General features: G+C 46.2%; 1 protein-coding gene across 16 annotated transcripts in view; it reads right to left on the reverse strand.

The window, feature by feature from the left end:
* The window catches only part of ERC1 (ELKS/RAB6-interacting/CAST family member 1), a 409,085-nt gene that overhangs the window by 153,737 nt on the left and 235,133 nt on the right, over window positions 1-20,215 (reverse strand). For 7 of the 16 annotated variants that reach the window (XM_054168180.1, XM_054168178.1, XM_054168176.1 and 4 more), the window contains 2 exons: window positions 11,090-11,221; window positions 8,008-8,061 (listed from right to left, as the gene is read on the reverse strand). The exons of 2 other annotated variants lie outside the window; for them this stretch is intronic. In XM_054168180.1, the coding sequence (XP_054024155.1) occupies window positions 8,008-8,061; window positions 11,090-11,221 (186 nt within the window). The remainder of the gene's footprint in view (window positions 1-8,007; window positions 8,062-11,089; window positions 11,222-20,215) is intronic. 7 more of the 16 variants (XM_054168181.1, XM_054168179.1, XM_054168186.1 and 4 more) reach the window with 1 other exon arrangement.

Genomic DNA, 20,215 nt, shown 5'->3' on the forward strand with positions numbered 1-20,215 from the left:
GCCTGCTTCTTCTGCGAACTGCTGGACTTGGCCTTCAGATAAGCAAACACTAATCCTGCATGGGCTTTTGAAGCTTGCTAACAACTCTTTTCCTTAGTAACTTGCCTTTCTCTCTCTCTAACCCCTTTTTTGGGGAAAAAGGGAGGTAAGGGGGGGAGAGAGGGGGTTCCAAAGAGGGGATCCCTCCCTGAGGGAGGGATTTTTGTTGTGTTATTTGTCTTTGCTGTGTATTTCTGTGTATATATTGTAAATACCTGTATATATTGTGTTATATATAACCTGCTTTCCATATATGCTTGTAAATATATAGCTTTTGCTCTTCGACTGAGTTAGCTGTGGTTTCTTACTCTGTGGAGGAGGGAGAGCTAAGCCCTCTCTCAACCTGCCACATTTATTGGCGCCCAACGTGGGGCTTGCTGACAAATTAGTTTGATTTATTGCTTGCTTAAGTCGAACGAGCAAACATGAAGGTGTTTTGGCTTTTTGAGCGTCTGTTCTTCTCGGTCTTCAGTGTATTGATCTACAAGTATTGCCTGGGTATGATTATCGATAAGATAGGTAAATATATAATGCAAAAATTATATTTGTGGTTTAAGTACAAGATGCAGCTCCTGTATGATCGGTGCCTGGAATTCTTTTATGTTAAAAAGTACAGGAATGTTACATCTAGCACACTCCCTATTGAGATAAAAGAGTTTAAGATTCCGCTCGGTGAAAGGGTAATTTTAAGTGATGGCTGGGATCCAAAGCTGATTTTCTTGATGTGTGTAGTCCTGCTGCTGGTGATAAGTAATGTGTATTTGCTAGTGACACTGTACCGGGAGAGAAAAGTTTATAAGGCATGTTTTGTTATTAGACGGAGGACAAAGAGACGAAAACGCCACCCTAGCTCTGTTTCAGGAACATCCAGTGAGGATGATAATGGAGAATCTGTGTCAGTTAAAGATAAAGCTAAAAAGTCAATCGGCAAGGCAGCTCTGAATAGCACTGCTAATGATTCTGGCAAGCAGCCAGGGGCTACAGTAGCCCCAAACATGGCGGCTCCTGTGTCCCAGGCAGCCACCATTAACGAGGCAAAGTCATTTCCTCCTTCTTCCATGGCAGGAGCGGAAGCGTCCTCCAAAGCAACTAATCTGTCTCAAAGCTTATCAGCTTCTGATAATAAGGCAGCTGGAAACCCAAACACAGCTCCAGTAAAGCAAGTAGCAGTTTTAACAACAAGGAAGGGTAAGACTAAAGCTGATTCAGGAGCTGACGGGGATGCACAGCAAGGTTCTTCTGCTGGGGAGGAAGAGAAAATCTGTCTTAAAAATATAGCTGAGTTATTGAGATCATCAGAGGATCGAGATGCATCTCTTGGTAGGACAGCAGCTAGTGGTGGTGCCTCTCAGCTTAAAGGGATCCTTGAGAGAGTGACAGAAAGGTTGTTTGGACAACAAGTTGAGGAACAGGAGGCAGAGGAGCAAGAACAAGATGACATAACCGACTGCTCTTCACCACGTGAGGAGCTTAGAAATGTAAGAAAAGACTATCTCAGAGCAGATAAGGAGCCAGTTCTCGCTTGGCTTGGTAGATGCTATGATACAGGTGCTCCAGCTCTAATGGTTGGAGACAAGTCAGCAGCCCAGCTAGGAACTCTCTCAAAGGATAATGGAATAGATAGACATCTAGGCAAGGCTCTCGGTAAGGTTAATCTGTGGATACGCCTTCTAATGGCGGTTCTCATGAGATACCCTTCCCGAGATGATCTTCCATGGAATCCTAAGCCCTGGACTACCATAGATGAGGGAATCAAGCGTCTGAGAGAATTTGCTGTTAGAGAGGTACTCTATGGTGAACATGAATCTCTGAATCCTGATGATGTTCCTGTAGGAAATGGTCTTGCTAAAAAGCTCATCAAGCTTGCTCCTTCCAATTATGCAAACATTCTGGCAAGCAGAATTGTAGCAAGAAATTATGGTGGAGCTCCTCTTACGGTTGGCCAATTCACTGATCAATTGAGACAATTGGATGATAGCATGACACGTGTTTCTTTGGTTTCAGCCATTGAAACTCTGTCTGGAAAACTGGAGAATTGCATGAAAGAGCTGAAGGATGAATTTAAAAACACCATCTCCCAATTGGCACAAAGAGATGATTCCAATTCTTCCTCCAGGTGGGTACAGGTTTCATCTGTGAGGAATAGACATCCTCCAAGGAGGTCATTCCAAAACAGATCAAACCAAAACAGACCACCAAGGCAGTCACGTAGGACTATTTGGATTACCCTGCGTGATCAGTTTGGTGAGAACATGAACAGGTGGGATGGTCAACCAACTTCTAATCTTTTCAGGAGACTGAGAGAACTGCAAAGTGGCAGAACCCGAGGCAGCAATACCAGAAGGGTAGCTGTTACTTCTACAGTTCCCCAGGACAACTCTAGTAGCTCCAACAGTGGCTCCAGTTCTAACACTGCACAGTGTGCTCGTTGCACCTGTGGACATGTTCCCCATAACTAGGGGTGCCCTGCCTCCCGCCAGGGGGAGGAGAGGGGTAATACAGATAACAGAATCTATTGGGATGTGTACATCCAGTGGCCTGGCACTTCACACTTTCAGAAGTACAGGGCCTTGGTTGACACAGGAGCTCAGTGCACCATATTGCCATCAAATTATCAGGGATCAGAGTCCATAACTATTCTGGGAGTCACTGGTGGATCTCAAGAGTTAAGTAAAGTGGAGGTTAATATAAGCTTAACTGGTAAACAATGGAAAAAGCATACAGTTGTGACCGGACCTGATGCACCTTGTATTTTGGGAATTGATTTTCTGAGAGAAGGGCGTTTCAAAGACCCTAAAGGTTACAAATGGGCTTTTGGAGTAGCTTCTGTAGAAATTGATGGACAAAAACTGAAGCTGTCTGCTAGACCTGAGCTTTCTGATGAATCTGCAGTTGTGGGACAACACAAGATTCAGGACATTAAGTTGCCGGTTGCTTCTCGGACTGTGCATCACAGACAATACAGAACCAACCGTGACTCTTTGTTGCCCATTCAGAATCTGATTCGTCAGTTGGAGAGTCAGAAAGTCATCAGCAAAACTCATTCACCTTTCACCAGTCCAGTGTGGCCTGTGCGAAAGCCGAATGGAGACTGGCGTCTGACAGTGGACTACCGAGCCCTGAATGAAGTAACTCCGCCTATGAGTGCAGCAGTACCAGACATGATGGAACTCCAGTATGAGCTGGAATCCAAAGAGGCCAAATGGTATGCTACCATAGACATTGCTAATGCCTTCTTCTCTATTCCCATAGCAGAGGAATGCAGGCCTCAGTTTGCTTTCACCTGGAGAGGAATCCAGTACACTTTCAACAGACTGCCAATGGGCTGGATCCACAGCTCCAGCATCTGTCATGCAGTAATCCATGATGCTCTGGAGGAAGGTGGTGCTCCAGAACACATCCAGTTCATCGATGATATCATCGTCTGGGGTAAAACTGCTGAGGAAGTCTTCGAGAAAGGTAACAAAATCATGGACATTCTCCTGAATGCAGGTTTTGCCATCAAGAGAGACAAAGTGAAAGGTCCTACCACAGAGATCCAGTTTCTGGGAGTGCAGTGGCAGGATGGACGCCGACACATTCCAGTGGATGTGGTAAATAGAGTCTCTACCATGGCAAATCCCACGAACAAGCAAGAAACTCTACGTTTCTTGGGGATAGTGGGATTTTGGAGACTACACATTCCTGGATACAGTCAGATTGTGAAACCTCTGTATGATGTGACTCGAAAGAGGAACAGTTTCCACTGGGGACCTGAACAACAAGCAGCCTTTGACCAGATAAAGCAAGAAGTAGTCCAAGCAGTGGGTCTGGGACCTGTGCGAGATGGTCCAGACATTAAGAACATTTTGTACACGGCTGCAGGTGACAATGGTCCAACCTGGTGCTTGTGGCAAAAAGCTCCAGGTGAGACACGTGGACGACCTCTTGGTTTCTGGAGTCGAGGTTACAGAGGTTCAGAGGCTAATTACACTCCAACAGAGAAAGAGATTCTAGCTGCCTATGAAGGAGTGAAAGCAGCTTCTGAAGTAATTGGAACTGAGTCACAACTTCTCTTAGCTCCCAGATTGCCAGTTTTGAATTGGATGTTCAAAGGCAAAGGTTCCACACCACATCATGCCACAGATTCCACCTGGTCTAAGTGGATGGCCCTGATAACTCAGAGAGCTCGAATGGGAAATCTTGAAAGACCTGGTCTGGTGGAGGTGATCTCAAGTTGGCCTGAAGATACCAACTGTGCTAAACCTCCAGAGGAGAGAGTAACTCGTGCTGAGGAAGCTCCTCCTTACAATGACCTTTCTGATGATGAGAAGAAATATGCTTTGTTCACAGACGGTTCCTGTTGTCTCGTCGGGAACAAGCGAAGGTGGAAGTCTGCCGTGTGGAGTCCAACACGCCGAGTTGCAGAGGCGAAGGATGGAGAAGGAGAATCCAGTCAGTTTGCTGAGGTAAAAGCTGTCCAGCTAGCTCTCGACGTAGCTGAACGTGAGAGATGGCCAAAGCTTTATCTCTACACCGACTCATGGATGGTAGCCAATGCTCTATGGGGTTGGCTAAAGAACTGGAAAAAGAATGGCTGGCAGAGGAAAGGAAAACCCATCTGGGCAGCTGAACTGTGGCAAGACATTGCTGATCGAGTCGAGAGAATTCCAGTGAAAGTGAGACACATTGATGCTCACATTCCCAAGAGCAAAGCTACTGAGGAACAGCAGCACAACCATCAGGCAGATCTAGCTGCAAGAGTTTCTCAAGTAGACAAGGACTCTGAACTTGATCTCGACTGGAAACACCGAGGTGAGATATTCTTAGCTCGGTGGGCTCACGATTCGTCAGGACATCAAGGCAGAGATGCAACATACCAATGGGCTCGTGACAGATCCATAGACATTTCCATGGATGCCATCACACAAGTCATCCATGACTGTGACATTTGTGCTGCTATTAAGCAGGCAAAGAGAATTAAGCCCTTGTGGTATGGTGACAGATGGTCCAAATACAGGTATGGTGAAGCTTGGCAGATTGACTACATCACTCTACCACGTTCTCGTTCTGGTAAGCAGTACGTGCTTACTATGGTAGAGGCAAACACTGGATGGCTGGAAACTTACGCAGTCCCACATGCAACTGCACGCAACACCATTCTCGGTCTGGAGAGACAGATCCTGTGGAGACACGGAACTCCAGAGAGGATTGAGTCAGACAACGGAACTCACTTCAAGAACAACCTTGTAAAGAGCTGGGCAAAAGAGCACGGTATTGAGTGGATTTTCCATATTCCTTACTATGCACCAGCTGCAGGGAAGATCGAACGCTACAACGGTTTGTTGAAGACCACTCTCAAAGCCATGGGAGGTGGATCTTTGAAAAACTGGGAGAAACATTTAGCACAAGCAACCTGGCTGGTGAACAGTAGAGGTTCAGTGAACCGAGCTGGACCTGCACATTCTGATCTGCTACAGAAAGTAGAAGGTGATAGAGTTCCTGTTGTTAGGGAAAAGAATCTGTTAGGTAAAACTGTTTGGGTATTTTCGCCCTCAGGAGAGGCTAAACCTGTCCGAGGGGTGGTTTCAGCAGAAGGTCCGGGTCACACTTATTGGGTAATGCAAGAGAATGGTGAAATTCAGTGTATTCCACAAAGAGATTTAACTTTAGCTGAGAGAGTTTAATTTCAGAATGTTGTACAGCTACAGCGCGTCCAAAGGAAAGAGTCCCTGAGGAATCTACGGTGCACGAACCCTGAGAACCCTGAGAGCCCTGAGTCAACTGAGAGTCCCTGAGTCCCTGTTTCCCTTTTTCTTCGCTTCGTCTGCGGAGAGACAAACTGTTTTCCATTTTCTTGATTTTGGATTTTCTTGGACTTCTGAATCATCTACATCTGAGTATAGCCGGAATGGACGATGAACTTAACTTACGAACTGTAAATATTGTTCTGGATTGGATGGACAGTACGAACAGCCAATGAAATTGTTTAGAAAGGGGTGGACTGTGGTCGTTTGAGGCTGTGCCTTTAAGAACAAACACTGCTGGAACACACTGGCTAATGTTTTTGGTACTAGAACCAAAACATTCTGATATTCTAAACGAATTTCATTGGTTGATAAACAAAAATTCAGCTTTAGATTGTGAAGCGGTTGGAAAATTTTTTTCCTCAGTTCAGTTCGGTTTGGGAGTTGGGGGAGTTTGGTGTTTTCAGCCTGTTCTCCCTGCCTGCTTCTTCTGCGAACTGCTGGACTTGGCCTTCAGATAAGCAAACACTAATCCTGCATGGGCTTTTGAAGCTTGCTAACAACTCTTTTCCTTAGTAACTTGCCTTTCTCTCTCTCTAACCCCTTTTTTGGGGAAAAAGGGAGGTAAGGGGGGGAGAGAGGGGGTTCCAAAGAGGGGATCCCTCCCTGAGGGAGGGATTTTTGTTGTGTTATTTGTCTTTGCTGTGTATTTCTGTGTATATATTGTAAATACCTGTATATATTGTGTTATATATAACCTGCTTTCCATATATGCTTGTAAATATATAGCTTTTGCTCTTCGACTGAGTTAGCTGTGGTTTCTTACTCTGTGGAGGAGGGAGAGCTAAGCCCTCTCTCAACCTGCCACAGTTCTACACAGGGAGAGTGATTGCCCATTGGAATGGGCTGCCTGGGGAGGTGGTGGAGTCACCATCACTGGAGGTGTTCAGGAGGAGGCTTGATGGGGTGCTTGGTGCCATGGGTTAGTTGTTTAGGTGGGTTGGATTGGTTGAGGGGTTGGACACGATGATCTTGAAGGTCTCTTCCAACCTGGTTGTTGTTTATTATTATTATTATTATTATTATTATTATTATATCTCAGTATGGCTTGTATGACAGAATTTCTGTTATACAGGATCACAGGATGTTGGGGGTTGGAAGGATCTTTGAGTCCAACCCCCTTGCCAGAGCAGGACCATAGAATCCAGAGCAAGCTGCACAGGAATACACCTGGACAGGGATGGAAAGGCTCCAGAGATTCCACAACCTCTCTGGGCAGCCTGCTCCAGCCTGCTCCAGTCTGTCACCCTTACAGTGAAGAAGTTCCTCCTCATGTTGAGGTGGAACCTCCTGTGCTACAGTTTCCATCCATTGCCCCTTGTCCTATCCCAGGGCACAAGTGAGCAGAGCCTGTTCCTGTCCCTTCCTTCCTGACCCCCAGCTCTCAGCTATTGATAGACATTGATCAGATTCCCTCTCAGTCTTCTCCTCTCCAGACTAAACAGTCCCAGGGCTCTCAGCCTCTCCTCCCCAGGCAGTGCTCCAGCCCCTTCAGCATCCTTTTGGCCCTCCCTTGGACTCTCTCCAGCAGATCCCTTTCCGTCTTGGAACTGGGGAGCCCAGAGCTGGATGCAATATTCCAGGTGAGGTCTCAGCAGGGCAGAGTGGAGGGGGAGGAGAACCTCCCTGGATCTGCTGGACACTCTTCTGAATGCACCCCAGGATCCCATTGGCCTTCTTGGCCATGAGGGCACATTGCTGTCCCATGCAGAACTTGCTGTCCACCAGCACTCCCAGGTCCTTCTCCACATACAGAACAGTAAGATTCCCAAAGCTGTGCCCAGGTCAATGGGTGCAGTGCTCCTGGCAGGAAATGCCTCTTTTGCATTTTTCTGATGGGTGGAAAGAATAGGTCTAGGGTCCTGAAACAGTCACCTGGAGACACCTGGCCCTGATCAGATTGTGTATTAACACAGTTAACCCACACCACCATTGCTAACAGACTGCCAGGACATTTCCCAACTCTGGATTAAAGAGAGCAGCTTTATAGTCCAAAATGGCTATCTGAGAGCCATGAAAGCCTGACCAGCCTCACAGACACTGCAATTCAAATGGGAAGCCTGTAAAAGAGCAGGAAACCAGACATCATGAGACGATGGAGGGTAGGATTACACAACACAGGGCTACAAAAACAACATTAAATACTGGGGCAGAGGTACACACAAATGAGATCTCCTCATACCTTGAACCACTTAAAGCCAAAATGGTTGACCTCATGCACTGATTCATTATACAGCTTCAGACAGGCAGTGAAGAAGCAGAATGGTAGAAAACAAGATAAACAGGAGAAAGAAAAAGCATGCAATTAAAAGCAAATTATAATCAGTTTGGACAACATTAACATTTTAAACCATGACATCTATCACTCACACTTGGCCTAAGCATGAGCCTAACCTTGTTTTGTTTGTAAAAGCCAAAAGATTTGCCATGAATATGGTGTAGGAAAGAGAGCCATGCATTTTAAAACTCTGTCTCAGGGTGTCTTTCAAGAATGTAAAAAGCATACTAAAACAAAGAGGGCATTTGTTTAATGGCACTGAAGAGACAGGAACTGAGAAACACCCAAAGGAAAGTCTCCTCACCCTGGAAAAAACAGCTACTTGCCTTCCCTGCTCCTTGACTGTATTGAATTGATACTAAAGCAAAGTCCTGTTGGACAGAACAGGGCACGACAGCTCTCTGAGTGCTGACAGGGACACAACCCTCCAGTTGCTGTCTTGTAGCTCCTGCTTTAAAACCTGTAACTAGTCAGAGCCAGGCACTTAGCAATTCTGTAGGAGCAAGACACTGTTGTCATCAGTGACAGTATAGATGGTTGCTTTCCCCTCCTCTGATCCCACTGCTTTCAATACATCCTTCTTTCCCCTCCTCTGATCCTGTTGCCTTCAATCCATCCTTCTTTCTCCTCCTCTCTCCTGTACACAGCACACAGCCAAATCAGCATCTTTTTCAGGATGCTGTTGCCCACCATATTCCAACCATCCTTTTCCACAAATCTTACTCATCTTGACTATCCTCTTCTCTCAGCTTCTCTTTATGGCTTACTCTCTTCCAGGCAGCCCATTTCCCTGCCTTGCCATGTCTTTCAGACTGTACACTCTCTGTTCACCACCTATTTCCTTTTTTCATCAAGCTCTGATCTCACTGTGTGCCTCTTATCAGGCTTTGCTGCCTACCCTGACACTTGAGCACATCTGAGCACTATTCTCATTCCATATCCTTGAGATGCCTCATCTATAAATAAAACCTTCACCTCTATAGCAACAACTTCCTAGACTTACTCCCAGACTTACCTCTTCTCTCCATAAGAAACCTGCTGCTAAGAGCTCCCAGTGGAGAGATACCTTATGAGAAGCCCAAGATGATAAAGGCTGAAATCTCCCTCACTCCTTAATTTCTTTTCATCTAGGACAGAACTGTCATATTTTTTGTTGATAGCCACTTTGACCTCAACCTCCTTGAAAAGGTCATTTTAAAAGAGTTGCACAATTTCTTTTATGGAATACCTTTAATACAATACTTTACTGACTCCATCTACATAGAACTGCAGTTCTTTGGTAGGAGTTCTTCCAGGTCTGGATCTATGCAAAAATCTTTCTTGTGCAGGTAGTGCCCAGTTGTGCAGCTGTCTCCTTGTGCACAGCTTTGATCATGTCCACGCTACCAGCAGATCTCTTTGCTGGTGAATCAAATCTGTGCTGTTCATCCTTTGCCAACTGGACACCACCCCCTACCTTTCACTTCCCGTGCTGAGACGACCTGTGCTCATCCTCTAACACAAGCCTGCACTATGCAGGCCTGCCATTTGTAAATGCTCATCCTTCTGCTTGCTTCCCTGACTTCAGGTACTTCTAACCCCTGCAAAATGAACAACTTCCACCTTCTTCAAAACCTTTCCTCAACAAATTCCCTAAGCCTTATGCATCTTGGTCTGCATTTTGAGCACAGAGGTCACAATAGGCTGAGTTCTACAGGCTTCTAGGTGCTTCAATAATACAAAAATGGTCACTTTGTCTTGTAACAACACTTTGTCTTGTAACAAGCCATTCAAACATGATGGCACCCTAGGCTTCAAACCACATGTTTTGTTTACTTCTGCATCCTAGCATAGAGCCTCTTTCACTGCCAGACAGGTATTCTTCTTTCAGGGGGATCTCATCTTTGATGTGACATTCACTGTGTAGTTAAGATCTCTGCTTCATGCAATTCCTTTAAAGGCTTCAAGAAGTTTGGAAACAGACATTTCTGAGAGTGAATTATGTAAGATTGTTTAGGGTCTTAGGGTACTGCAAACAGAATTATCCTCATTATGTCTATCAGCAAAGAGCTGAACTTGACTCTAGCCTGAAGGGAAACAGTTGTTCCCTTCCTGAAAACTTGGATTATTGCTAAGATATTTAAATCTTCTTTCTAATTTTTTTGACAAAGTGAACTGATTTAAGAATCCATGCTGGGAAAACACCTCTTAAAACCTTTTAAACTGCACTTAGACCTTTTGTTTATTTAAATAACCAAGAGGAGGAGATCAACCCTTTGCAATATAGCTGATCAAATGCTCCTGCTTGCTAACCGAGGGCAAGTCTGGGGCAGCGAAAAACCATGAAGCAGCTCACAAAAACCACAGTTAAGGATGCCAGGTTCATCTCCTGCTTCAAAACCTGTATCAGAGTCTGATGGAATTCTACTCAGTACTGATGGTTTGGTCTCTTGAAGCATACTTACGTGACTTAACCCCAGGTACACACATCACGCTTCAGAGTATCTCCTCTGCGGCACCGAATCCACGACTCCATAGAACTTTACACTTGTGAGACAAACGTGCATGTTCTTGGCTCAAGCCAAGAGATTTGTCTCTTCATCCAGTTGTCTTGCAAATGCAATGAGATTGTGGTCCATAAACATAACTACACTAACAAAAATCACTGTCTTTAGACACATTCCATGAACAACCCGGAGACCCTACGTATGTTCACAGCTAGGAAGATAGCTTTGATGGCAAGACAGATCAGAAGACTTGCTACTTACTATTTTAAAGGTCAGGATACTTTGTGTTTCCTTTCAATTTCAAGAAAATCTTACCTATGAAATACAACTTATCACGAAGGGTTTGCAGTGTTTATGAGTTCTGTGAGCTAATGTTGGGACAGAGGTACAGGCTCATCAAACACAACCAGCCGTGTGGCACAATCAAGTAGGGAAAATAGTACTTCATTGTCTGGTTACTCTCCTAAGAGGACTATCAGTGACTTTATAAGGTTGCAGACCTGTTTTTCAGCATTGATCCTGGCTGACTCCTCTTGTGCTAGCACCATTTCCCGCTCTGCAGTTATCTGAACACTCTCTCTGAGTGCCTCTTCCAACTCTTCAATCCGATCATCCTTTTTACGGAGGTTGTCCTGGAAAATGACGGGAGACCAGGTGAAGACGACTTGTTTGGAACTAAAGCCTTTTAACCAACCGAGTGTTATGCCAACCAAAACGGCTTTCTCCCTCCCAAGGCACAATTGCAGACAAATAATCTTCACAGAAAGGAAAGGAAGATGAAGTGATGCAAGAGTAGGAGGAAGATTACTGCAAAGAGAAGGAGGATGCTAGCAAAGCAGGATCTCAGAGAGAGTGCTTGTCCTTCGCAGCAGACGTACTACAGTCCTGGCAGATTATACAGCATAGATAAGCAAGGATTGGTGGTAAAGAAAGGTTAGTAAGCAGTTCCAAAGAAGCACAGGAACCAGAACTGGTGGGTAGGTAGCAGGCATGCTCACACAGTCACCAGAAGGTGTGGTAAAGAAGGGACCAACAGTGCTGCGGTTCAGAGCCTGACATCTTGAGGCTAAGGGGGAGAGAAGCGAACGGGAGGAGCCCCACAGAGTTTTCCATTACTCAGGTTAAGTCTTTGAGGAAGTTTTTCATCAAAAACTCACTAGGAATTACAGTAGGCTCATCTGAGCTCTCTGAATCTCAAACATCCAAGTATCAAGACTCCCTTAAAATGTATTCTTTGAGGCAGAGCATCTTCAGCTGCAAGTTCAGATGTCCCACATGTATTCAAAGAGCGCTGAAGGAAAGCGTGCTGCTCCTCAGCACACATACTGGTTTGTTGGTATGGCAATTGTACAACTTAGAAAAATAATAGGAAAAAAAGAATGATATTATTCTTTGTAAAGGAGAACCTCCTTATTTTAATGATGCTGGGAAAATAAATCTCCTGCTTCTGCTGTGGAGGCTTAGACAAAAGACTGCAAAGCAGGCTGTCCTGAGAAGTATATAGGAATGTCTCAGACCACAGCTGCTTAATAAATCCATCAGAAAGGAGCAGCTCGATGGAAGATTTCTGCATTTCTTGTCCTGCAGACTGGTTTAGAGGATAGGATTCAGATGAGCTATTAATGCACCATTAAGTTACCCTATGGGCTTCTTTGCCATCTTAGTAGCTGTGAAATAATCAACAATGATTGTTGTTTTTTTTCAGCCAGATTTACCCCTTTGGCTTCTGTCGTTTTGCATTCAGGACTGAAATTTTCCACTGCTTCTCTGAAAGTGTTTCACACCATGGAAAGGACAAGGAAAAAGATGACCAACTTGGAACAAAATCGACCCTTCCTAATGCAAAACTTAGCCACTGGCATTGAAAGAACGGACATGACTTGTTCCTTAAGTTCTGCTTTCTAGGTCTTGGGCTACATCACCAAGGATGCTTCCTGATCAACCAGCATCTCCAGGGGCCTTAAAACTGCCACTTTCCAAGAGAGTGTTCCAGCAGAGATGCAAAGCTTTGTGTCAGAGCAGTGCAAGGCCTCTGGCACCAGTGTTCTGCAGAGAAAGGTTAGCATTCAACCACTGGCAATAAGCAGCAGGATTTGTTAGGCTTTGCAGGTTGAGGAGTTTCCTGCTGACAGTTGCTTTCCAAAGCTGATTCACAAAGCAAGCAGTTAATGATTTCTAAAGACACAGAGAGATCTTCATTTCCCAAACAGGAGTTGCAGAACATGGGGTTTGCTTTCATTTTCTGATCTTTCTGAAACACCAACAGTATCTTCCAAAACTGCTTCAGGGTGCTGGTAAGCATAATCAAACTCATATAATAGATAAATAACTGATAAAAAAGGATGAAAAACAAGTTTACAACAAACCTCAGCACAGAATAGGAGCTGTGTCAGACAGGAAAAACATTCACTTGCCTATCTGCATTCCACAATAAGTATCAGTTGTACTTTGTAATCTGTTACAAGGATACTCCAGGAAATGTGGAAGTGTAGCTCTCCATTTCAAAGGAAAGAAGTGAGAACAATTCATTTGAAGAGCTGCATGTAGAAGGGAAACTGCTTTGGAAAAGGATTCAAAATACACCACTCTAACACTTAAGGTATGTCCACTTTTTAATCCAGGCAAACCTTGAGAGGTGAATTCAAAGCCTTTAAGCTGAATTTAAGAGATGTATCAACTCTGACACTGTACAGGGCTCTATTCAGAGAGGTGAACCCAGGAGACAGGAGGAAGAAGAATTGGTGATGCCAAAACTGATCAAGCCAGTGCCACACTACTTGTTTGTGAACAGTCTATACTCATACATAATTAGAATAGAATAGAATAGAATAGAATAGAATAAACCAGGTTGGAAGAGACCTTCAAGATCATCGTGTCCAACCTATCATCCAACACTACCCAATCAACTAAACCATGGCACCAAGCATCCTGTCAAGCCTCGCCCTGAACACCCCCAGCGACGGCAACCCCACCACCTCCCCAGGCAGCCCATTCCAGTGGGCAATCACTCTCTCTGTGTAAAACTTCCTCCTAACCTCCAGCCTAAAGCTCCCCTGACGCAGCCTGAGACTGTGTCCTCTTGTTCTGGTGCTGGTTGCCTGGGAGAAGAGACCAACCTCCGCCTCACTACAACCCCCCTTCAGGTAGTTGTAGAGAGCAATAAGGTCACTCCTGAGTCTCCTCCTCTCCAGACTAAGCAACCCCAGCTCCCTCAGCCTCTCCTCACAGGGCTGTGCTCCAAGCCCCTCACCAACCTTGTTGCCCTTCACTGGACACGCTCCAGCAAGTCAACCTCCTTCCTAAACTGAGGGGCCCAGAACTGGACACAGGACTCAAGGTGTGGCCTAACCAGTGCAGTGTACAGGGGCAGGATGACCTCCCTGCGCCTGCTGGCCACACTATTCCTGATGCAGGCCAGGATGCCATTGGCCCTCCTGGCTGCCTGGGTGCACTTTTGCTTTCCCTAAATCAATACTCAGGGCTGTACATGCACCAGAGCGTTGTACAAATCCAGTGCTGTACAACCAACGGTGCAGCAATGATGATCTTCTGACTTTAGTCCAGTACTAACAACACATGCAGTAACTAGTCACAAGTGTTCACTTCATGCATCAAAACATCTAGTGCATAGTTCAAACCCAGGGCAAGTTCACTCTTGTAACACAATGCATGTAACCGTCTTACAACATCACACCCATGCCTGGCAGGGGTAGCAGGTAGCTGCTTAGCCAGACAGCACCTCCACTGGTGAACACCAGACTCAAGACACTTCTAAATGATCATTTTGTTTCTAGCCCTGTGATCCATGACAAACCAACTAGCATCCAAATTACTGATTTTAGAAATATAAGCTGCTGCTTCAAACACAACATACTAACAGAGAGGAGCAAATCACGGAATCTTAGACATTGGAAGAGACCTCCAGAGATCATCCAGTCCAACCCCCCTGACAGAGCAGCATCACCCAGGGCAGTCTGCACAGGAATGCATCCAGGTGGGGTTGGAAAATCTCCAGAGATCGCCACAGCCTCTCTGGGCAGCCTGCTGCAGGGCTCTGTCATTCTCACATTGAAGAAGTTTCTCCTCACGTTGAGGTGAAACCTTCTCTCTTCAAGTTTGTATCCATTGGTCCTTGTCTTACTGCTGTGCACCACTCATAAGAGCTTGGCCCCCTCCTTTTGAGACCCACCCCTCAGCTATTGATAGGCATTGATCAGATCCCTTGCAGCCTTCTCTTCTCACAGTATCACAGTTGCTGATGTTGCTTTCCTCTTTACATGAAGTATTTTATTGTTGTTAAGATACTCTGGAGGAAAATTGGTGTTAATTATAATTACAGGTGTAACTTTATTCCCTGCAGTGACCGAGTCTGGGAAGTGGTAGACTGGAGCACAACTGTTTTATATGTACATTAGAATGTGTCACTGAGGGCAAATTCTTTTTCCTGTATTTTGATAGAATTGCAGGATGACAAACAGTGACAGTCTCATTTCATGAAGCTTACAAAGCTGACTATTCAGAAAGCAAAAATGAACATCACTTACCTGCACAATAACTGGATCCTTCAAGACACATTACCTACCCAAATATCTCCATATACCTCCTTCCCTCTTCTCCTGAGTCCCATATACATGAGATTCCACAGCAAAAAGCCAATTAAACTGGGATGCTGAAGGTATCTCTGCCTTTATGCTTGGTGGTGACAGTACAAAGAAAAGAAAAACCCCATCTGACGCTGTGGGAGTGCCAAGAGTTCAGGCACAACAAAAACCTTTGCTGCCTGCACTACGATCCTGCAGCAGATCTGCATGCAAAACTCATTCCAACATATGTCTGCTTGAAAGCCTGTGAGGAAAAGGAGGTGTGACTGACAAACACCTATGGGATTTTCCCTTCACTTCAGGAAGGCAGTGGTAGAATGTCCTACAGCTGCCTGTTAGAAGGATGCATCGGTTTGCTCTGTCCTGCATCCGTCTGACATGTAAGCTGCCACGAGGTGTTAGGGAAACGCATGCCACAGGATACGTGTTCCCACTGAGGCATTCAGCTCCAGCTCCAGCTGAGGTATCCTGGCAATCCTCTTCATAACTGTGCCTTTGACCAGGCTCATAAAGGTCTTTATGGCCTCATTTCATGCTTTGATTTGGAATTAAAGTGGATTTCTCCAGTTCACTCTTGGGTAAGATTAGTTAACAGTTTGAGAAGGCAATGAAATGCTTCTTGTAGCAGTTAAAAATACTTCTAGGACTAGACAGTCACTCAGGTAAGGAATAATTACTTTCATATAACCCTGTAATTAACAGCATATTTTGCCTGTCTTCTTTCATAGACCTGAAGGCAAGAACACAGGCACTGGAATACATTTGAACTAGGAACTTATTTCTTAAGTAGTAAACCCATTACATTATTAGAAGCTCTTATTCCTTTGAACTATTGCTCTTGACTATTTCCTCACAAAGCCATAACCCAGACAAAGAACCTAATGATAAGCAACTTGACCCATTCCAGAGGGAGCAAAACTCTCCCTAAAAAGAAGAATTCTTTGTGAGCAGACCTTCCGCTGGACAAGTGGAACCTGGGAGCTCAGGACTATCAGCTGCCTCAAGCACTGCTGAAAGCTTCCTCCTGGATACAAACTGCCATTGAGTTATTGCTACAATAAATTCTTCTACATCAACATTTGGAAGCAGCCCATCTACAAATGGTAGGAAGTTTTCCACATCTGAAGGCCTGATTAACTGCAACTCTGCAGTGCATGCCTGTGGATTAACATTCAAAAGTGAAACCTTAGTAAGTTTCTTCTGTGAAGTTTCCTTGCTCCCTCCAGGCAGCTCAGGCTGGGTGCCTCCTGTTCCTGCCACACAAGCTACACCTCCGGTGTCTGAGGGTCCAACCCAAGAGGTGGACACAGGAAACAGCCTGTTTCATACCCATAATATCCTGTGCCCTACAAATCCATCTGCAAAGCCATTCTCTGCCTCTTTCTTCCCTCTCTGCTCCTGTGGGAGATGCTCCCTATCAGGTAATGCTGGGGGAGTATCTCTGGCCTCTTAGGCCTAATGCCAGGAGGAGAAGGGGGGAGGCAGTCTCAGACCTGACCAGCCTGAGACCAGACTAGTAGGGGGGCTGGGGGGAAGAAGAATGGGAAGTGTTGGGAGGCTTTTGGGTGTGCTCTAAGGGACTCTGCATGCTTTGGGATTCTTCTGTCACTATGCTTGCAGCTTCTGTACAACACTTGCTGCTTTCCATTCAAACTTTCCATCACTTCTGCAATCCATTGGTGTGACGAGTGTCATTCTTTTGCCCCTCTCAGGGGCAAGAGAGGATCTGCCTGGCCTCAAACCAGGACAAACCTCTCTTCAGCCACAGACCTGTACAAAAAATTCTGAAAACAAAAATCAGGTAAGACAGAGGCAAACTACCATGTAAACAGCTGCTTCTACACTCTGGGGTTGTTTAGCCTGGAGAAGAGGAGGCTCAGGGGTGACCTCATCGCCCTCTACAGCTACCTGAAGGGAGGTTGTAGCAGGTGGAGGTTGGTCTCTTCTCCCAGGCAACCAGCATCAGAACAAGAGGACACAGTCTCAAGCTGTGCCAGGGGAAGTTTAGGCTTGAGGTGAGGAGAAAGTTCTTCACAGGAAGAGTAATTGGGCAGGGAGGTGGTGGAGTCACTATCCCTGGAGGTGTTCAAAAAAGGATTGGATGTGGCACTTGGAGCCATGGTTGTAGTCAGGAGTCAGGAGGTGTTAGGTATTAGGTCATAGGTTGGACTTGATGATCTCTGAGGTCTTTTCCAACCTGGTTGAGTCTATGATTCTATATATATTGCTGGGCATGAGAAAATATGAATAAAGTCCTTTAAAAACTTTAGCATATTGCCATTAGTGCCTGAAAACTGCAACAAGTATCCTGCACAAACTGCAATACTGTGCAGTAATGTTTCTGAACACCTTCTCTTTACAAACAGCTGTGAGCAAGTCCAGGCATTCTTGTTCAGTCTGGAGAAGGCTCCAAGGAGACCTTCTTGTGGCCTTCCAGTATCTGAAGGGGGCTACAAGAAAGCTGGGGAGGGACTTTTGAGGGTGTCAGGGAGTGATAGGACTGGGGGGAATGGATCCATGTAAAGGAGAGGAGATTGAGATTAGAAATTAGGAAGCAGTTCTTCCCCATGAGGGTGGTGAGAGACCGGCACAGGTTGCCCAGGGAGGTGGTGGAAGCCTCATCCCTGAAGGTTTTGAAGGCCAGGCTGGATGTGGCTGTGAGCAACCTGCTGTAGTGTAAGGTGTCCCTGGCCATGGCAGGGGGGCTGGAAGCAGATGGTCCTTAAGGCTCGGGGGAGACCCTTGAGTGGCCTTCCAGTACCTGAAATGGGCTACAGGAAAGCTGGGGAGAGAGTATTTACAAGGACATGTAGCAACAGGACAAGAGGCAAGGCTTTTAAACTAGAGAAGGGTGGATTTAGGTTGGATATTATGAAAAAGTTCCTTCCTATGAGGGTAGTGCAGCACTGGAATAAGTTGCCCAGGGAGATGGTGAAGGCCTCATCCCTGGAGACATTCAAGGTGAGCAAACTGATCTAGCTGGGAATCTCCAGGCTCACTGCAGCAGGGTTGGACTAGATGACCTCCAGAGGTCCTTTCCAGCCCTGTGCACTCTATGCTAACATCAGGATGTCAAAGGTTCTGTTGAATCTGTTGCTACTGCTCACAACATGCTTATGTCTCGCCAGCTTCACAATGAAAGTTCTGGCTGGAGCAAGGTACTATGGAGCACGAGAGGCTTCCTGTTCCAGATCCTGCTTTTGGATTCCAGGTTTTGGGTGCTGGCTCCTTTTATGCACAAGAATGGCAGTAAGGCAGGTGGGAGTTGGGTAGCTTGCTGTGTTTCTGCTTCATGTGGGTTAACCCTGTAACAGGCAGGTTAACCCTTCACAGAGTAATAAAAATAGAATAGAATTAACCAGGTTGGAAAAGACCTTCAAGGTCACTGAGTCTAACCTGTCACCCAACAGCATCTAATCAACTAAACCATGGCACCAAGGGCCTCATCCAGTCTCTCCTTAAACACTTCCAGGGATGGTGACTCCACCACCTCCCTGGGCAGCACATCCCAATGGCCAATCTCTCTTGCTGGGAAGAACTTCTTCCTAACATCCAGCCTGAACCTCCCCTGGTGCAGCCTGAGACTGTGTCCTCTTGTTCTGGTGCTGGCTGCGTGGGAGAAGAGACCAACCTCTGCCTGTCTACAACCTCCCTTCAGGGAGTTGTAGACAGCAATAAGGTCACCCCTGAGTCTCCTCTTCTCCAGGCTAAACAACCCCAGCTCCCTCAGCCTCTCCTCACAGGGCTGTGTTCCAAGCCCCTCACCAACTTTGTTGCCCTTCTCTGGACACGCTCCAGCAAGTCAACATCCTTCCTAAACTGAGGGGCCCAGAACTGGACACAGGACTCGAGGTGTGGCCTAACCAGTGCAGTGTACAGGGGCAGAATGACCTCCCTGCTCCTGCTGGCCACACTGTTCCTGATGCAGGCCAGGATGCCATTGGCCCTCCTGGCTGCCTGGGCACACTGCAGGCTCATGTTCAGTCTACCGTCGACCAGCACTCCCAGGTCCCTCTCTGCCTGGCTGCTCTCAGCCACTCTGACCCCAGCCTGTAGCACTGCATGGGGTTGCTGTGGCCAATGTGCAGAACCTGGCACTTGGATGTGTTCAATCTCCTGCCCTTGGACTCTGCCCATCTGTCCAGCCTGTCCAGGTCCCTCTGCAGAGCCTCTCAACCCTCCAGCAGATCAACTCCTGCCCCCAGCTTGGTGTCATCTGCAGATTTACTGCTGATGGACTCAATGCCTTCATCCAGATCATCAATGAAGATGTTAAAAGAGCATGGGGCCCAGCAAAGACCATGGGGCCCATGCATGGGGCTCTTCTTCCCCTCTGCTCTGCCCTGCTGAGTCCACAGCTGCAATCCTGTGTCCAGTTTGGGGCTCCCCAGTTCAAGAGACAGAGACCTGCTGGAGAGAATCCAACAGAGAGCCAGGAGGATGCTTAGGGGACTTGAGCATCTCCCCTGAGAAGAGAGACTGAGAGCCCTGGGGCTGTTCAGGCTGGAGAAGAGAAGGCTGAGAGGGGATCTGATCAATGTCTATCAATAGCTGAGGGGTGGGTGTCAAGTGGAGGGGGCCAAGCTCTTTTGGGTGGTGTACAGCAATAAGCCAAGGACCAATGGATACAAACTTGAACATAGAAGGTTTCAGCTCAACATGAGGAGAAACTTCTTTGGTGTGAGGGTGCCAGAGCCCTGGAGCAGGCTGCCCAGAGAGGTTGTGGAGTCTCCTTCTCTGGAGCCTTTCCAAACCCCCTGGATGCATTCCTGTGCAGACTGCCCTGGGTGATGCTGCTTTGGCAGGGGGGGTTGGACTTGGATGATTTCTGGAGGTCCCTTCCAACCTCCTAATGTTCTGTGATTCTGCACTAATTGAATTATGTACTTCTAATATCCTTCTCTGCTACTGAAGAGGAATTTCACTGCAGTCTAGGTTATTTATACATTACTTGAAAGAGAATGGAGAAGGAGAAGAACAGAAAAGGATAGTTCTGGACAGTATCACACTGGCTTAAGAGGGAAA

This window comes from Dryobates pubescens, chromosome 15 (genome assembly GCF_014839835.1).
Source record: "Dryobates pubescens isolate bDryPub1 chromosome 15, bDryPub1.pri, whole genome shotgun sequence".
Classification (NCBI taxonomy): Eukaryota; Metazoa; Chordata; class Aves; order Piciformes; family Picidae; genus Dryobates; species Dryobates pubescens.